Raw genomic sequence first — 20,000 nt, forward strand, 5'->3', positions numbered from 1 at the left:
AGCGACCAAACAAGGACATGAAATGTCTCAGAGAAGAAAAAGCAACAATACAAAGGCAGACAATCCTGTGTTTGTTGCCTGTAATGTCTAAGATTAGCACACTGGAGTGACTGTAAGATACTGTTACAGAAATGTGTCCACTTGTGAGAAATGACACTCATTTACTAACAACGCCTCATTGACTTTAATCCTTGTTTTATTCTTGTAGAGATTCTTAATGAGTGCCAACGTAAACTCAAATCTAACCTGAAGAAGAAGTTCCAGTGTGTGTTTGAGGGGATCCCTAAAAAAAAAAACAAAGCCCTTCTGAACCAGATCTACACAGAGATCTACATCACAGGGACTGCAGAGGTCAACAATGAACATGAGGTCACACAGATTGAAACAGCATCCAGGAAACCACACAGACCAGAAACCATCATCAGACGTGAAGACCTCTTTAAAGCCTCACCTGGAGCAGAGGAACCAATCAGAACAGTGATGACAAAGGGAGTGGCTGGCATCGGGAAAACAGTCTTAACACAGAAGTTCACTCTGGACTGGGCTGAAGACAAAGCCAACCAGGACATCCAGTTCATGTTTCCATTCACATTCAGAGAGCTGAATGGGCTAAAAGAGAAGTTCAGTTTGGTGGAACTTGTTCATCACTTCTTTACTGAAACCAAAGACGCAGGAATCTGCACATTTAAAGAGTTCCCAGTTCTGTTCATCTTTGACGGTCTGGATGAGTGTCGACTTCCTCTGGACTTCAACAAGAATGAGGACCTGAGTGACATCACAGAGTCCACCTCAGTGGCTGTGCTGCTGAAAAACCTCATCAAGGGGAAGCTGCTTCCCTCTGCTCGCCTCTGGATAACCACACGACCTGCAGCAGCTGATCAGATCCCTTTTACGTGTGTTGACCTGGTGACAGAGGTCAGAGGGTTCACTGACACACAGAAGGAGGAGTACTTCACGAAGAGGTTTAGAGATGAGAAGCAGGTCTGCAGGATCATCTCCCACATCAAGACCTCAAGAACCCTCCACCTCATGTGCCACATCCCAGTCTTCTGCTGGATCACTGCTACAGTTCTGCAGGTTGTGTTGAAGACCACAGAGGGAGGAGAGCTGCCCAAGACCCTGACTGAGCTGTACATCCACTTCCTGGTGGTTCAGGCCAAAGTGAAGATGGTCAAGTTTGATGGAGGAGCTGAGACAGATCCACACTGGAGTCCAGAGAGCAGGAAGATGATCGAGTCTCTGGGAAAACTGGCTTTTGATCAGATGCAGAAAGGGAACCTGATCTTCTATGAATCCGAACTGTCAAAGTGTGGCATCGATCCCAAAACAGCCTCAGTGTACTCAGGAGTGTTCACAGAGATCTTCAAAAATGTGCAAGAACTGTACAATGAGAAGGTCTTCTTCTTCGTCCATCTGAGTGTTCAGGAGTTTCTGGCTGCTCTTCATGTCCATCTGACCTTCATCAACTCTGGTGTCAACCTGATGGCAGAAACAACTTTGTGGTCTAAAGTCACCGGAAACAAACCTGAACCAACACATCTCTACCAGAGTGCTGTGGACAAGGCCTTACAGAGTCCTAATGGCCACCTGGACTTGTTCCTCCGCTTCCTCCTGGGTTTTTCACTGGAGACCAATCAGAATCTCCTTCGAGGTCTGCTGCCACAGACAGGAAGTAGCTCACAGACCAATCAGAGAACAGTCCAGTACATCAAGAAGAAGATCAATAAGAAAGTGTCTCCAGAGAAAAGCATCAATCTGTTCCACTGTCTGAATGAACTGAATGATGCTTCTCTAGTGGAGGAGATCCAACAGTCCCTGAGGTCAGGACGTCTCTCCACAGATAAACTCTCTCCTGCTCAGTGGTCAGCTTTGGTCTTCATCTTACTGTCATCAGAAGAGGATCTGGAGGTGTTTGACCTGAAGAAATACTCTGCTTCAGAGGAGGCTCTTCTGAGGCTGCTGCCAGTGGTCAAAGCCTCCAACAAAGCTGTGTAGGTGGACACATTATGGATACTTTAACATTACTACATGTGTTTGATATTTTACTTTGATGAAACATTTTGTTTGTATTAATCTCTGTTTCTCCCCTAGGCTGAGGAGATGTAACCTCTCAACGAGAAGCTGTGAAGCTCTGTCTTCAGTGCTCAGCTCCCAGTCCTCTAGTCTGAAACAGCTGGACCTGAGTAAGAACAAGCTGCAGGACTCAGGAGTGAAGCTGCTGTCTGCTGGACTGGAGAGTCCACACTGTACACTGGAGACTCTCAGGTCAGGATCAGCTGATTTACCACAAAGATGATGAAGTGGTCTAAGTGTCTGATATACTGAGTTAGTGCTGGTGTTCCCAACATGTTGCTGTGTAGAACAATGTCTAATAGTGTCTCTGTAATATGCTTTTGGACATAATGCTGTGAACTGAAGGGGATCAAAGTGTTGGAGGTCTTGTCCAACCAACATGAACATCCTTTGGCCCTCCTGCTTTCAGGGACCCAGGATGCTTTAAGTCCTGCTTTTAGTTTGTTAGAGCTTCTACTGCACTGCACAAGTTTATGAGTTAAGCACTCCCAAAACCTGCTGCACCCATTATCAGACAAGGAAATGATAATAATAATAAAAAAATTAAATAAATAAAAATAAAAAAGGTCAAGTGACGTTTCCTACAGGATCTGCGGAACTACAACGTTGATTAACTTCATTTTTAATTACTAAAATACAGTAAAGGCTTGTGGGAAGAGATCTATCCGAACAGAACAACAACAAAAATACTGTTAAGTTTATGTAATTACATAAAACCTGTAACCTCAAAAAACCTTTCTGTCACTTTTCCGCGCAAAAGTTAATTTTCACCTTTCTGTTAATAACTACACTTCAGAAAGTCAGGTTTCAATTATAAACACATCTATGTTATTCTGCGAGTCTGTACGAATAACAAACTAACAAGGTATGGTAGAAGCATAGTGAATGTATATTAGTACCTGAAAAGTCCAAGTGAAGCCGACCTGTTTCGTTTTCTAAAAAGAAAAAGTAATTTAATCTCACGTTAAGAACCAAACCTTAATCATTTTAAAGCAAGTCATTTAATAATAATAATAATAATTTTGATACTGGCTTTTGTTCCAGAGCATTTGGTATTTTTAAACAACTTTAAATATTTTCTGATCTGCTCTGAAGAACCTGGATCAATACTGATCAATACATTTAGTACTAGATGTGTAAAAGTGAAAGAAAGCATCATCAGACACACTTAAACCGTCCTCCTTTTCTTCAAGGGTCAATCTTAGTTCTTGTCTTGCCTCTGAGGTCAACTGAGGGTTTGTTGCCTAATATGGTAACACTGGCTGCTGGACCCTATTACACAGGAGAACTTTTTACATTACCCATAATGAAGAAAAGATTATAAAACATAGCAACTTATATCATCCTATGCATTTCATGTGGTCTAATCACAAACTATACTTTAAATAAAGACTAAACATTATATATATATATATATATATATATATATATATATATATATATATATATATATATATATATATATATATATATATATTCATTCAATGATTATACAGAAAAATGGTTATACAGTACATAAAAAAATCTAAATCGTTATACGTTTTTAATGATTACATTTTTTTACTTTCATAATGTTCTCGATCACTCAACAGTCAGCTGTTCTTCTCTCAGCTCTGAAGTCTGCAAAATTAAAAAAATATATATATTTGCAAAATGTCTGTTTACAAAAGAAGATGAAACCAAAATGAAAGCCACTCAACTTTATGATGAAAATAATTCATTGTGTATCGATGTAAAAACTCTGTGTGTTGTTTTGTGTGTTTGCAGTCTGTTAAACTGTGGTATCACGGAGGAAGGCTGTTCTTCTCTGGGATCAGCTCTGAAGTCAAACCCCTCCAAGCTGAGAGAACTGAATCTGAGTAGAAACGACCTGCAGGATTCAGGAGTGAAGCTGCTGAGTGGTTTTCTGGAGAGTCCACATTGTAGACTGGAGACTCTGAGGTGGGTTCACTGTCTGCTGCTCGTTAAGCACTTACATGTTTAATCAATAACTCTATTGATTTATCTACGTATTGATCCATCAAGTGTTACATGTTCTGAGTGTCAGGGCCCCCTGTCCTTCAGCTACACAATGTCACACAAAGAGACACAACCAGTATTGATGAGTATGCTATCTGTACTATACTTGATGAATATTATTTAAGGGCCATTTTACAGAATCCGTGCAAAATGCTGTCCCCCAACAAGAAAAACTATTTAACAAAACAATTAAGTATTCAAACATAGACATTTAGTAAGAATATGTTATGGTCTGTTTAAGCCCAAGGGATTACATTAGAAACTGATAAGCTAAATATATACAAAATCCTCACTTATAGGTTACTTTCTATTGGGAAGTAGCTGTTTGGTTTAATGTATGTTCAATTTGAACAATCATCAACTCTGGAATCAATGTGATCAGTATAATGCATTTTACAAAGAAATGTTGTATTAGAAATTTGGTAAAACAAAAAAAAACATTTTTATTGATTAAACACAAACTTAACAGGTTAATAATAATACTGTTTAACTAGAGTTTATTATGATGTTTCAGTCAATTTTGGGGAAAGGAAAGACGTTCCAACACAATCTGAAAAAACTATATAAAAATTGAGGGTTCTTTTACTAGATATGTGTACTTTAGATATGGTACTACATATATATATATATATATATATATATATATATATATATATATATATATATATATACGGAAAAAGTTTTGGGAAAAAAACATATATTTTTTTATAATTCCAACCTGACTTTGAACCAATTCGGTAGAATGGCCCATATATTATACTTGATGAATATTATATTTATATATATTATACTTGATGAATATTATATATATATATATATATTATACTTGATGAATATTATACATATTATACTTGAATGACTCACTGTTTATGAAAAAAAATAAAGTAATTTAATCTCACGCAAAGAACTAAACCTTAATCATCTTCAAGCCAGTCATTAAAAAAAATCATACTGTCTTTTTTTCAGAGCATTTGGTATTTTTAAATAACTTTTAATATTTTCTGATCTGCTCTGAAGAACCTGGATCAATTCTGATCAATACATGATAATACATATAATAAACTCTGTGTGTTGTTTTGTGTGTTTGCAGTCTGTCATGGTGTGGTATCACAGAGGAAGGTTGTTCTTCTCTGGGATCAGCTCTGAAGTCAAACCCCTCCAGTCTGAGAGAACTGGATCTGAACTACAACAAGCTGCAGGATTCAGGAGTGAAGCTGCTGAGTGGTTTTCTGGAGAGTCCACATTGTAGACTGGAGACTCTGAGGTGGGTTCACTGTCTGCTGCTAGTGTAGCACCTTCATGTTTAATCAATAACTCTATTGATTTATCTACGTATTGATCCATCAAGTGTTACATGTTCTGAGTGTGAGGGCCCCCTGTCCTTCAGCTACACAATGTTACACAAAGAGACACAACGAGTATTGATGAGTATACTATCTGTACTATTCTTGATGAATATTATTTAAGGGCCATTTTACAGAATCCGTTCAAAGTGCTGTCCCCCAACAACAAAAACTATTTCACAAAAAAATTAAGTATTCAAACCTAAACGTTTAGTCAGAATATGTTATGGTCTGTTTAAGCCCAAGGGATTAAATTAGAAACTGATACGCTAAATATATACAAAATCCTCATTTATAGGTTACTTTCTATTGGGAAGTAGCTGTCCCCAACCCTGACCTCTAAATATTAATTTCTGTAAAAGACACAAAAACAATTTTTACATTTTTTTTCAATGATGTAATTTCAAAGATCTTTATGATTCGGTTCAAACAGAAGTTGTCAGATTTAGATTTATTATGGTTTAAATTTTTTAATTACAAAACTATACCCAAAAAATCATGCAAAGTATTATTTTTGTATGTATGGACACCTCTTCAAATATGTGAATGCTAGCATCCACCTGCTAGCATTCTTTAGTTATGCTCAATATCAGCTAGAATTGTCACCACCGAAACAGAAATGATTTCACGACCGAAACGTTACCATATGTTTCGGTAGTGACACAATTGAATGGTGAGTAGTTGAATCCAATCATTTTGAAGTAAATATGTTGTGTGGATTAAATAGTGAACATGTAGATAATGCTTATTTCTATCTGAAATTGTTCAGGGGAGAAAGAACCATAAGACAGCAAAATGCCAAATGGAATTAGAAAAAGTGGAGCAAAGAGAATCCAGACAAAGAGTGAGGGACGAGCCATGAAACACCACGAATATTTAAGGAAGGAAAGAAATACAAAACGAAAGGAAGGATGAAAGTTTAAATGGATTAGTGATTTATCCAACAGGGAGTTATGAGTTAAGATTAAGCAATAATGTAGGAGCCATTAGTTACGGGTGTGTATTTTATTCTGGTAATGTGTGTTTTAATACTATTGAGGGAATGAAAGAAAACACAATTTAAACAGGTTAATAATAATACTGTTTAACTAGAGTTCATTACGATGTTTGTCGTGACAATTTTTGGGAAAGGAAAGACGTCCCAACACAATCTGAAAATACAATATAAAAATTGAGGGTTCTTTTACTAGATATGTGTACTTTAGATGTGGTACAATATATACACTAAAAAAGTTTTGCGAAAAAAAACAGATAATTTTGATACTGACTTTTGTTCCAGAGCATTTGGTATTTTTAAATAACTTTAAATATTTTCTGATCTGCTCTGAAGAACCGGGATCAATTCTGATCAATACATTATAATACATATAATAAACTCTGTGTGTTGTTTTGTGTGTTTGCAGTCTGTTTAACTGTGGTATCACAGAGGAAGGTTGTTCTTCTCTGGGATCAGCTCTGAAGTCAAACCCCTCCAGTCTGAGAGAACTGAATCTGAGTGACAACTACAAGCTGCAGGATTCAGGAGTGAAGCTGCTGAGTGGTTTTCTGGAGAGTCCACATTGTAGACTGGAGACTCTGAGGTGGGTTCACTGTCTGCTGCTAGTGTAGCACCTTCATGTTTAATCAAGAACTCTATTGATTTATCTACGTATTGATCCATCAAGTGTTACATGTTCTGAGTGTCAGGGCCCCCTGTCCTTCAGCTACACAATGTCACACAAAGAGACACAACCAGTATTGATGAGTATACTATCTGTACTATTCTTGATGAATATTATTTAAGGGCCATTCTACCGAATTCGTGCAAAGTGCTGTCCCCCAACAAGAAAAATTATTTAACAAAACAATTAAGTATTCAAACATAGACATTTAGTCAGGATATGTTATGGTCTGTTTAAGCCCAAGGAATTAAATTAGAAACTGATAAGATAAATATATACAAAATGTATGTTCAATTTGAACAATCATCAAGTCTGGAATCAATGTGATCAGTGTTTTGCATTTTATAAAGAAATATTGTTTTAGAAATTTGGTTAAAAAAAATTTTAAAAAAAAATTTTATTGATTAAATTATGAAAACTTTCAATACATTTTTTTTTAAATACTCTTGAGAGAATGGAAGGAAACAATCTTAACAGGTTAATAATAATACTGTTTAACTAGAGTTTATTACGATGTTTCAGTAGTGACAATTTTCGGGAAAGGAAAGACGTTTCAACACAATCTGAAAATATATAAAATATAAAAATTGACTGTTCTTTTACTAGATATGTGTACTTTAGATATGGTACAATATATACACGGAAAAAGTATATTTTTGGAAATAAAACAAAAATATATATTTTTTATTCCCAACCTGACTTCAAACCAATTCGGTAGAGTGGCCCATTTATTAAACTTGATGAATATAATATATATATATATATATGTATATGTATATGTATATATATATATATATGTATATATATATATATATATGTATATGTATATGTATATATATATATATATGTTTATATATATATATATATATGTATATGTATATGTATATATATATATATGTTTATATATATATATATATATATATATGTATATGTATATGTATATATATATATATATATATGTTTATATATATATATGTATATATATATGTATATGTGTATATGTATATATGTGTATATATATATATATACATATACATACATATACACATACATACATACACATATATATATATATATTATACTTGATGAATATTATATATATGTGTATATATCAATTATATATATAATGTTTATAAAAAATAAAGTAATTTTAATCTCATGTAAAAAAAAAAAAAACCTTAATCATTTTAAAGCAAGGCATTAAAAAAAATTTAAAAAATCATATTGTCTTTTTTTCAGAGCATTTGGTATTTTTAAATAACTTTAAATATTTTCTGATCTGCTCTGAAGAACCTGAATCAATACTGATCAATACATTATGATATATATAATGAACTCTGTGTGTTGTTTTGTGTGTTTGCAGTCTGTCAGGCTGTGGTATCACAGAGGAAGGTTGTTCTTCTCTGGGATCAGCTCTGAAGTCAAACCCCTCGAGTCTGAGAAAACTGGATCTGAGTGGAAACTACAAGCTGCACGATTCAGGAGTGAAGCTGCTGTCTGCTGGACTGGAGAGTCCACATTGTAGACTGGAGACTCTGTGGTGGGTTCACTGTCTGCTGCTAGTGCAGCACCTTCATGTTTAATCAATAACTCTATTGATTTATCTGCGTATTGATCCATCAAGTGTTACATGTTCTGAGTGTCAGGGCCCCCTGTCCTTCAGCTACACAATGTTACACAAAGAGACACGAGTATTGATGAGTATACTAACTGTGATATAATGATGAATATTATATATATATTATACTTGATGAAAATGATATATATTATACTATATGAATATTGTATATATAGTATACTTCATGAATAGTTTATTTACTTGAGGGACTCAAATTTTAATCAAGAAAAAATAATTTAATTTGTTTTGTGTGTTTGCAGTCTGTTCTACTGTGGTATCACAAAGGAAGGCTGTTCTTCTCTGGGATCAGCTCTGAAGTCAAACCCCTCCAGTCTGAGAGAACTGGATATGAGAGGAAACGAGCTGCAGGATTCAGGAGTGAAGCTGCTGAGTGGTTTTCTGGAGAGTCCACATTGTAGACTGGAGACTCTGAGGTGGGTTCACTGTCTGCTGCTAGTGTAGCACCTTCATGTTTAACCCTGTCGACTCGGCCCCCGCCAGGTTGAGTCAGTCCATGCAAGTGTGTGTGTGTGCATATGTGTGTGAGAGAGTGGGAGTCCATGTGTTGTTGTTGTATGTGACTTCTGAATGCCAGACATCTCCAGGAGCTCTTTAATGAGATGACTCTTAAAATTAGCTCCTTGATCCGAATGGATTTGTTTCAGGAACCCATATATGCAGAAAAAGTCATTCCAGAGACGACGGGCAACCTGCTTCGATGACTGATTTTTGCATGGGAACGTGTGTGCCATATTGGAAAAGTGATCTGTGATGACTAAAACATCCACACACTTTTTGTCAGTCTGCTCAGCAGTCCAAAAGTCTATACATACTAGTTCCATTGATTCAGAGGTGCAAATGCTTTCAAGAGGAGCACGGCCATTAGGCTCTGGAGTCTTTTCAACCACACATCGAAAGCAGTTTCTCACGTGATCAATGATGTCACGTTCCATCCCGATCCAAAAGAACCCCTGTCTAGCGAGAGAAAGCGTGCGTGCTTGCCCTTGATGACCCGCTGAGTCGTGGAGGCCATTGAGGACTTGGGCCTTCAGGGAGTCTGGAACAACAACCTGGTGAATTGTCATGTTCATTTGTCTGTCATTCTTCACCTTTATACAATATGCCACCTTTTATCGAGAGCTTGGGCCATTGTCTCAACAGTTTTATCACAGCGCGAGACTCGCCAGCACATTCACGCCCAGACGGTCTCTTGCGACGCTGGACGTAAAACAAGGCTCTGGTCAAGACATCATCCTGCCCCTGCAGATTAACCAGTTCACTCCTTGGCAGTGAATCAAATTGGTTGACATCAGCAAGCTGGAGACTAACTGGTCCTGTTCCTCTCACTTGACTGACACCTCCAAAGTCATGTGCATCCAACACCGCACAGACATCTTGTGAAGAGAGGGACCCCTGCATAGGAGGTGGAGTGACAGTAGCTCCCTCCTCGGACTGATCAACAACCAACTGGCAGTTAGTAGTACATCTGAATGCATCTTGTACTGTCCTATCTACCATCCCGTTCACATAGTTCAGTAACAAGGAATAGGGTTCAGTTACAAGACGGTGGCCTATGCATGACTGGACAAATGGTTCCCTACTCAGTGCATCGGCAACCACGTTTTTTGGGCCAGGGACATAGTTTAGGTCAAAACTGAATGCTGCAAGCTTTGAAACCCATCTTTGTTCACATGCATCTAACCTAGGCTTAGTCAAGATGTATGTCAATGGATTATTATCCGTCCAGACTGAGAAACTTCGCCCTTTTTGGCCAATGGCTAAATTTGTCACAGACCGCCCATTTGAGTGCAAGAAACTCTAGCCGATGTGCTGGATAGTTCAGTTGGGAGTGTGACAGTGTCTTGCTGGCAAATGCCACTGGTCTAGCAATCTTTCCATCAGGAGGTAACTGTGAGAGTACAGCTCCAAGGCCATCAAAGGAGGCATCAACAGCAAGGATGAATGGCGCGTTAAAATCTGGATGGGCTAACGTGACACTGATGAAACAGGTGTGACATGCAGTCCTCTACCCCTGCCAAAACTAGGAGGAGTCATATCGGAGGTACTGAATCTGTTAAGACTCATACTTTTACATACAACAAAATACCAGACACGTTTAGATACAGTCTCAAGAGAATACGGCTGTTAGCTAAATGAACCTGACAGTCAGAAGAATCACAGCTCCGAAACAATGCGGTGGTGAGAAGACATCTGCCCGGCCCGGCGTAGTCATGGACGAGTCACGGCACCAATGTAACCACTATGAGATGTCTCCTAGTGCATTCATCTGGAGCTGGGACGTTTCGTTTTCAACCGCAGGTTTATTGGTGTATTTTTCTCTGCTGCATTCAAGACAAGGAAAAAGGACACTTGTAACAGTCTGCTTCTTAGCAAAAATCCTCCATTACTGAGCAATAATACAGAATCAATACGGTGAACAGTAAACAGTGATCGTATAGTGGTTTCTTTTACCATAATAAAATAAATGAAACAGAAAATATCTCTCTCTTAAAAACATGAGAAATACAAAACACCACCACAACAGAACAACACACTGTACGTACCTGCATTCAAGACAAGGAAAAAGGACACTTGTAAAAGTCTGCTTCTGTATAAAAAGATGACATCGCGTTAGCATCGCGCGTTAGCATCGCGCGTTAGCGTCGCGCTAGCATAAGCTAACAACTATCAACGTTAATGTTGACAATAGAACGAGTAGTTTACAGAATACAAAACCAGGTGAAAACAATAATTTTACAACAAACGCCCGCTCAACTCTCACATACTTTCATATTATTTATACAACTTTTCTACAGACAGTCGGACATGTTACCTTGGCCAGAATCCTCCGTTACTGAGGATTTCCCATAGTCCTTTACGGTATACATACAGTGCAGGTACACAGTTACACCAGCAGGTGGCACAGTTTTCTCCTTTTAGCTGGATTTATAATACATCCTTTTTAACTATGTTACATATATATACATCTAATTTCTGCTTTCATTCTTCTGATTTCATGTATTTTCATCTTTAATCCTTAATGTTTTGAACACGTATAATAAAACTGTCCTAATGCAAAGTGTAAAGAGATAATATGGCCCTAAAGCTGAAAAATTTAAGCTTTATTAAAAATTCTTCATATCTCTTGTGAAAACATACCTTTACTCATGTGGATGAATTGTTTTGGTAATGGAACTTGTTTTACCGAAAGGTTTTATACATAATAATCCTGTTTATTCTGACAACTTGACGGCCCTGATGATGCTGCCGCTCTCGTGTCTTACGGTTTAGTTCATGATGGCGTTGTTATTGCGTCACTTTACTGACTCATGCCTCTTTTTAACACTTCATCCTGTAAAAATGTGCACAATTCTGCACACAAAAACTCCAAAAAAGGTTCTGACTGATCTTCTGAAGAGTCCACATTGTAGACTGGAGACTCTGAGGTGGGTTCACTCTGTGTGTTTAAGTCCATTTGTTGTTGTTCACAGGAAGTGAAGCTGGATCCCAGCTGACGGCATCAGAGATAAACGTCAAATAAATGTCATGTTTTGTTATTACGCTCAGCTATCTATTGAGTCCTTGGACAGTTCTCGAGGAAGGAAAGGAAACGTTCTAGTGAAGTGTGGAACGAGAATAAAATTGGTTGCCTTCTTGTGCAAACTATGCAGCATCGTGTTGTTTTACTAATAAAGTAAAGTATAGGCGCAAGATAAACCCTCAGATACATAACTAAATGTTCTTGTTGAAGTGAACAACAAGCATTGTCTGTTAATGACGCAGCATCCCGTCATGCGCGTATTTATGTAAACTATATCAGACGGCACTAAAGGCCCAGGTCTAAAATGCACAGCCCGCCTCTGATCTCATCACTGATTGACTTTAAAGACACAGCATCACAACCATCGTTACAGCGAGCGGTGAACACCTCTCTGGTTCTGTGGTCATGATGCGTTCAGGGCCCTCAGCAAAGGGAGTCTCTCTGGAGACACTGATCCATCTCTTCTCTTGTCTTCTTCTCTCATCAGGAAGTGATCAGCTGAGTCCTGATGATCCAGAGAGCATCAGGAGACTGCAGACTGGTCCACCACCTCCACCTGGACTTGGTTTAGTCTCCCACGCAGCAGAAGACTTTAACAGAAAGTCTGACCCCCTCTCACACATACAGACACTGGGCCTCATGTAACAACAGATTCTCTCTTCTTTAGTTCCCAGAACCTTTTTTAAACTCCTGATTCTTTTTGTTGTCTGGCAGCTTAAACTCCTGAGAGCTGGAAAAATAAAACAATAGCTGGAAACGATGTTCATGTGCTTTGTAAGAAATATGACTCCAATCGGCCACATGGTGGCGCTGCAATGTCCCGAAAATGCAAGTTTTTAAGAGCCACGCCTCTCACAGCTCCAGCTCAGTCTGCTCTACAAAAACACCTTTTGGACCGTGTACAGATGCTTTTTCAAGATATTGACCCCAGCAGGGCTCGGCACATAACCAGGCTTAACGGGTTTTGGGCCAATCACCACGAAACTTCAAGAAATTGTCCACAAGAGTGACTGAAAGGTACTCTGAATGTGTTTTTATTCAGCCACCAGGGGGCGCTACAAATTACTTACGGTAATGTTCATGATGGCGTTGTTATTGTGTCACCTTCCTGGCTCACGCCTCTTTTTAACACTTCATCCTGTAAAAATATGCACATTTCTGCACACAAAAAAACTCCCACTTATAGCTGTTGAATTTAGACATATGTTACCTATTATTGTATATTGTGCCATTTTTTTATTGTACATTTCTGTTCTATATCTGTGTTTCTTAATTTCTTAACCCCCAGTGCGGTCAATCTTACCCGGCAACAGACGGCAGCGACTTGTTCTCTGTGTTGCAGCTCATCCCAACGCACAACTTTTACCTGCATGTTCACCGTGTGGTACTTTGAACTCAAACAGGCTCTGAATACTTGTTCCTGTAATTTGCCACATTTAAAATGCAGTAACTCTATACTTAAAATCACTTTTATTATTTAAATAATTACACCAATAAAATAAATCAAAATGACAACTGCAGGAGCTCAGTGATTTTATTAAAATGCCTTTTTTAGGTTTTAGGAATTGGACAATTCAAGACTTTTTTCTCGACCTGCAGACGTGCCGATTTAATTTGGAGGTAAAATAAGTTTTAAGAGTTTGTGGATGATAATCGAGTCGAATAAAACAGGAAACAGCAGAAGAGGTTTGGGAGACAACAAAAAAAAAACTTTCTTATAGATTGTCGAACGTTTAAAACATAAGATCCAAAGTGAGTTTTTTTTTAAAGTTGGTATGTGCAACACAATTATTAATTTAAACCACAAATCCGACCGACAGTGATATCATAACCCAAAGTTTACTGTCAACACAAACTCTACGCTTCCTATTATCTCACAATGTTCCCGAAAGGTCGCACAACGACGGCGCTTTTTTGGTTTGACGCTCGTCTCGTTTCCGGGTAACGTAACTTTGTTCGCGTGCTCTTTAAGGTTCCCCGAGGAGTTCCAGGCCCTCCAGCAGCGCCACGCGGGTCCCAGAGTACCAGGATGTTCACGCTCAACGCCGCGACACTGTTCCACTGGTCTGTGAACCGTTTTCATGTGTCAACAAAAGATCCTGCAGGCTCAAACAGAACTGATGACGTCGTTCAATCAAGAGAAGAATCGTTGTCATAATTGTGTGATATTTCATTGTTTTATGTTGATGAACACGAATGTAACTGCTTTAAGAAGATCCAGTATCTTGACCCCTCCCCCCTCCAGCATCTTAGAGCCCGCCCCCTCCCAGACAGGAAGGAGGTCAGCGTCTGTTGGGGATCGAGCGTCTCTGGCGTCAGAAACATCCTTGAGTGAACCTCCGAGGCGGTTGGTTTGAGTGACAGCGTGTCAGACGGAGAACTCGGCTCCGCCCCTCCAGGAGCGCCGGGGCAGCAGGGTCGGCAGCTTGAGTCCGGCGAACGGGCTGACCCACAGCAGCGAGGGCCGGCCGCCGAACACGGAGCGCAGGCCGGCCCAGCGGGTCTGACGCTCCCACGTGGGCTTCTCGTTCTTCAGACGCTCGATCTCCTGACACACAGGTACACAAAGCCCGTTACACACAGGTACACAAAGCCCGTTACACACGGGTACACAAAGCTCGTTACACACAGCTCGTTACACACAGGCACACAAAGCCCGTTACACACAGGTACACAAAGCCCGTTACACACGGGTACACAAAGCTCGTTACACACAGGCACATAAAGCCCGTTACACACAGGCACACAAAGCTCGTTACACACAGGCACACAAAGCTCGTTACACACAGGTACACAAAGCTCGTTACACACAGGTACACAAAGCTCGTTACACACAGGTACACTCACACAACCCTGTTACACACACACAGGTACACACAACCCCGTTACACACACACACGTACACACAACCCTGTTACACACACACGTACACACAACCCCGTTACACACACACGTACACACAACCCCGTTACACACACACACACACACACCGTCTCGTCGTTGCAGATGGAGTGCAGCTGAGTGCTGAACATGACGGCTGTGAAGGTGAAGAAGAGGAGGGCCTCCATGCAGAGGAAGATCATCAGCATCATCGTCACCGGAGGAGAGAAATCACTGCACTCTGGACAGGAGGAGGAGGAGGAGGGGGCAGGGGAAGAGAGCACAGCTGAGACCCAGAGAACCAGCACCTGGTAAAGATGGACCAGTTCAGACCGGTTCAAACCGGTCCAGCAGCTGGAAGGACTCACCTCTCCACTGGACTCTGACGCAGGTGATGAACTGGTATCCACAGAGAGCCAGAGCGTGACTGGAGATCATCGCGATGTACATCTGTGGACAGTACAAATATATATATAAATATATGTATGTGTAAACATAAATTATATATATTTATATGAATATATGTGAAATGTGTGTGTGTCGTCATGAGCTCCAGTCTGTTGAGGTGCAGCAACACTAACGAGTCTACTCAGACTAAACTATGCTCTCCTACGGATTCGTCACCGTTGTTGCTTCTTCAAACTCGGCAGACGAAGACGAGCCGGCTCCCGACATCGAGAGAAGGAAAACACGTCACTCAACAAAACAACAAAGTTATTATTTTCTCTTTTGTACATACAAGACCTACTTTGAATATGTGCGTGTGTGTTTTAGGTTATCAGAGTAAGAATATGTTACAATGTGACATAAATGCAGATTGTCACTTAACTCTTCCTCTCACTTCAAGAAAAACAAAAACAAGTCTCTAATTTCACGGCTAACGGTCGTGGAGGTTAGCGGTCGTGGAGGTTAGCGGTCGTGAAGCATAACTGTCGTAGAGGATAGCGGTCGTGGAGGTTAGCGGTCGTGGAGGATAGCGGTCGTGGAGGTTAGCGGTCGTGGAGGTTAGCGGTCATGGAGGTTAGCGGTCGTGAAGCATAACTGTCGTAGAGGATAGCGGTCGTGGAGGTTAGCGGTCGTGGAGGATAGCGGTCGTGGAGGTTAGCGGTTGTGGAGGTTAGTGATCGTGGAGGATAACGGTCGTGGAGGATAGCTGTCGTGCAGGATAACTGTCGTGGAGGTTAGCGGTTGTGGAGGTTAGTGATCGTGGAGGATAACGGTCGTGGAGGATAGCGGTCGTGGAGGATAACTGTCGTGGAGGATAGCGGTCGTGGAGGATAGCGGTTGTGGAGGTTAGTGATCGTGGAGGATAACGGTCGTGGAGGATAGCGGTCGTGGAGGATAACTGTCGTGGAGGTTAGCGGTCGTGGAGGTTAGCGGTTGTGGAGGTTAGTGATCGTGGAGAATAACGGTCGTGGAGGATAGCGGTCGTGGAGGATAACTGTCGTGGAGGTTAGCGGTCGTGGAGGTTAGCGGTCGTGGAGGATAGCGGTCGTGGAGGATAGCGGTCGTGGAGGATAACGATAAAGGAACTGACGGTGAAGAGGACGAAGAAGCGCTGGTTTTTCTCCCCGACACAGTTGTTGACCCAGGGACAGTGGTGGTCCATCTTACGGATGCAGCGCTTACAGATGCTGCAGGCGGAGGAGGAGAAGATGGAGAAGAAGCAATGGAATAAGATAAAGGAGGAGTAGAAGATGATGAAGGAGAAGAAGATGGAGGAGAAAGAAGAAGATGAAGGAGGAGAAGATGAAGAAGAAGAAGATGGAAAAGAAGAAGAGGGACAAGAAGAAGGCTTTTTAAATAATTCTGACAAGGTAAAATTTAAATCTCAAGTAAAGTTTCTTATTTTCTTGCTGATTTTCATGTTTTCCTTCAAAGCAGCAGAAGATAAACCAGCAGCACGACATTATGAAAATCCTTTCATTAGCAGCTTTGACAACCGTTGACCTCTGACCTGCAGTGGTGAGCCCTCTCCGGTTTGATGCTGCAGCATTTTGGACATTTGTAGACGACCTCGCCGGGTTTCAGCTGCAGACTCTCCAGGTACTTTTTAGTGGCGTTTCCTTTGGGGACGGCTCCCTGAGGAGAGGAGGATTAAGAGGAGGAGGAAGAGGAGGACATGACATGAAACACTCCATTCAGCCCGTGTAGTAACCCGCCAGCCGGCCCGTGTTCTTCCTCACCGGGTCGGTCAGCATGGTGCGCAGGTGGGAGGCCAGCGCCAGCAGCGCCAGGCTGTTGAACAGCACGCCGTTCACCACGGCGTACCAGAAGCTCCTGGAGGGCAGCAGCATGACGAAGGTCACCACGAAGTCGGCGAAGAAGACCAGGGACCAGGTGATGAAGGCGCACACCATGCCGCAGCAGTCTGGGATGAACCAGAGGCGGCGCTCGTCCTCGCCGCGGGAACTCCTCTCCGCCGCCGCCGCCTCCTCGTCCTCGTCCTCCCCGTCCAGCAGGGGGCGCTGCTGCTCCACGTCCCGCTGCCGGTGGCCCGAGGACATTCTGCCCTAAGGACGGAGAGCGAGAGGAAGTGAAGCGTAAATACGTAAAACATGTGAAGGGACGTGTTGGTTTGTTGTTTGTTTTGCATGAAGCTACTTATTTATTTTCTTAGGTATTTGTTCATCACTGAGACACAAAAGAGCTGAGGTCTGTCAGCTGAAGTCCAGATTCTTCCTCTCGAACACTTCACCGAAATGTTCCAATCTCAAGAATTTTTTAATGCTATAAAAAATATTTTTTCATGAATTATCATATTTCAGACTTCTTAACATTTGATATCATCTTGTTCTGCTGTGCTACACGAGCAACTGATGCCATACAATCATATATTGTATATCATACTGTACTATACTTATATATTATACTTATATTACATACAGACAACACTAAGTATCTTTATTTAGCCTTGTTACTATAATAACAATGTGTATATGAAGACATAAATATATACATTCATGTCTTTTCTTCTTTGTTTTGTTTTTTCTTTCCAATTTTTCTGAACGTATTTCCGTCGTTCAATGACGAATATCTTCTCTTCCTTTAGTATAAAATGAAGCGTCAAAGCGCTGCATGCGGACACGTGTGAAGGAAAATGAAGCGTGACGACGGAAGAGAAGTCCGGTTTCACTTCACTTACTTTAAAGAGGCGCCACTTCACAGCATCACCTCCACTGCTGCATGGAGTCACATCGCTGCAGACAAGAGGTCACATCGTCAGAGGAAAGTACTAATACCACTTTGTACACACACAGGAAACTTTAGTAAAGTACAAGTATCATCAGCTGTACTTAAAGTAAAATCACTGAAAGTGCAGTATAATGATTCCCGGCAGTGTTTTACTGTAATATCTGATGTCTGTCTTGTATAAGTACAACATGTACCTCTGAGGGTAGTACAGTAATAAGTACAACATGTACCTCTGAGGGTAGTACAGTAATAAGTACAACATGTAGCTCTGAGGAGAAGTACAGTAATAATCACAATATGTATGAGGTACATATTGTACTTATTACTGTACTACACCTGAGGTAAATACACGGTGTAGTACAGTAAAAAATACTATATTTACCTCTGAGGTGTAGCACAGTAATAAGAAGTACATGTGTAGTACAGTAAGAAGTACAAGTACCTCTGAGGTGTAGTAGAGTAATAAGTACATGTACCTTTGAGATGTAGTACAGTAATAAGAACATGTACCTCTAAGGTGTAGTACAGTAATAAGTACATGTACCTCTAAGGTGTAGTACAGTAAGTACATGTACCTCTGAGGTGTAGTACAGTAAGTACATGTACCTCTGAGGTGTAGTACAGTAAGTACATGTACCTCTGAGGTGTAGTACAGTAAGTACATGTACCTCTAAGGTGTAGTCCAGTAATAAGTACATGTACCTCTGAAGTGTAGTAGAGTAATAAGTACATGTACCTCTGAGGTGTAGTAGAGTAATAAGTACATGTACCTCTGAGGTGTAGTACAGTAATAAGTACATGTACCTCTGAGGTGTAGTACAGTAATAAGTACATGTACCTCTGAGGTGTAGTACAGTAATAAGAAGTACATGTTATGTTCATATTAACGTACATCCGGGTACAACCACGGGCGTTTTAACGACACACGTAAAGCAGCATAGCTGCTAGCTCCCTGAGCTAACAGCTAACGGCTGGCTAACAGCTGTCCTGCGTCTGTGATACGCATCCAGCGGGGATCCAGGTGAACTGACACCTGGCCGCCAGGTGTCAACACGAGCAGAGGCAGACACGCTGAACACGACAGCGGATTAAACGGCAGCTTCTTCGCGAGGAGGAACATTCCGCGGTCTCCCCAACGATGAAACATCCGCGTGCAGCGGCGGGAGGTCACTATTTCACCCGCGTTAGCCTTTGAAAAACAACCAGCATCAGCTAGTCGCAGGAAACACGTTATCTGTTGTTATTTTTTGGGTCGCTTTCGGGGCGGAAACTCACCTCAAACGTCACCGCAGAGAGCAGGAAAGCGGCTGTGGAGTTTCACAAGAGCGACATTCGCCAAAACGACCGAGCAGTTTTCCTCCTGCAGGTGTTTTTATCTCGTAAGACAGAAACAATCGCTCCTGATGGGGAATGTCAATAAGGACTCTTCTTCGTGTCGCCTGTGGAAGCGCGTTCATGTGAGGAGCGCGCTCACTGCCGCACCCGCGTGGCCGGGGGAGGAAATACACCCACTACACATTACATTGAGTCAACAACCAGTGATAAAAACGTTTTATCTCAATGAGTTTATTGTTGGTTATTTGAGACTTAAAGGCACATTCACATCGTTTAAAACATCAAAACCTGAACAATGAAAACCAGCGAAAAACATTCAGTTTGACATCGTTCAT

At 40.8% G+C, this 20,000-nt stretch overlaps 3 protein-coding genes across 9 annotated transcripts in view; 1 reads left to right on the forward strand and 2 right to left on the reverse strand.

Annotated features, from left to right (window-relative positions):
• LOC137803682 (NACHT, LRR and PYD domains-containing protein 12-like) overlaps positions 1-14,798 on the forward strand; it is a 15,208-nt gene extending 410 nt beyond the window's left edge. Inside the window, exons 2-10 of one of the 5 annotated variants that reach the window (XR_011080091.1) lie at positions 209-1,991; positions 2,092-2,265; positions 3,841-4,014; positions 5,183-5,356; positions 6,839-7,015; positions 8,460-8,636; positions 8,975-9,148; positions 9,380-9,787; positions 9,876-11,798. Coding sequence is in view for 3 of the 5 variants with exons in the window: in XM_068602390.1 (XP_068458491.1) it covers positions 209-1,991; positions 2,092-2,265; positions 3,841-4,014; positions 5,183-5,356; positions 6,839-7,015; positions 8,460-8,636; positions 8,975-9,148; positions 9,380-9,440 (2,894 nt within the window). In the remaining 2 variants the exon portion in view is untranslated. Of the gene's footprint in view, positions 1-208; positions 1,992-2,091; positions 2,266-3,840; positions 4,015-5,182; positions 5,357-6,204; positions 6,280-6,838; positions 7,016-8,459; positions 8,637-8,974; positions 9,149-9,379; positions 11,800-12,742 lie in introns of those variants that run through there. The other 4 variants (XM_068602391.1, XM_068602390.1, XR_011080092.1 and 1 more) reach the window with 4 other exon arrangements.
• LOC137803683 (palmitoyltransferase ZDHHC7-like) lies at positions 13,775-19,760 on the reverse strand. Its single transcript, XM_068602393.1, has 8 exons — positions 19,606-19,760; positions 18,281-18,335; positions 17,322-17,648; positions 17,093-17,217; positions 16,673-16,769; positions 15,504-15,585; positions 15,246-15,376; positions 13,775-14,803 (listed from the first exon to the last, which is right to left on the reverse strand). Exons 3-8 carry the CDS (start codon positions 17,640-17,642, stop codon positions 14,624-14,626), a joined length of 936 nt encoding a protein of 311 aa, XP_068458494.1. The 5' UTR covers positions 17,643-17,648; positions 18,281-18,335; positions 19,606-19,760; the 3' UTR covers positions 13,775-14,623.
• Positions 19,761-19,892: 132 nt separating this feature from the next.
• Positions 19,893-20,000, reverse strand: part of ankrd27 (ankyrin repeat domain 27 (VPS9 domain)) — a 13,888-nt gene continuing 13,780 nt past the window's right edge. For all 3 annotated transcript variants that reach the window (XM_068602472.1, XM_068602473.1, XM_068602475.1), the window contains one exon: positions 19,893-20,000. This exon is cut by the window's right edge and continues 1,775 nt beyond it. The gene's annotated coding sequence lies outside the window, so the exon portion shown is untranslated.

Source organism: Clinocottus analis, unplaced genomic scaffold (assembly GCF_023055335.1).
Source record: "Clinocottus analis isolate CAN_PGR_092001 unplaced genomic scaffold, fCliAna1.0.p SCAF_6, whole genome shotgun sequence".
Taxonomy (NCBI): Eukaryota; Metazoa; Chordata; class Actinopteri; order Perciformes; family Cottidae; genus Clinocottus; species Clinocottus analis.

Coding starts and splice junctions, on each gene's coding strand:
- LOC137803683 (XM_068602393.1), bottom strand. CDS start 17,642: ATGTCCTCGGGCCACCGGCAGCGGGACGTGGAGCAGCAGCGCCCCCTG. Junction 15,586..16,672: donor GCTTCTTCGTCCTCTTCACC/GTCAGTTCCTTT, acceptor TACTGTCCACAG/ATGTACATCGCGATGATCTC. Junction 14,804..15,245: donor CCATCTGCAACGACGAGACG/GTGTGTGTGTGT, acceptor CCTGTGTGTCAG/GAGATCGAGCGTCTGAAGAA.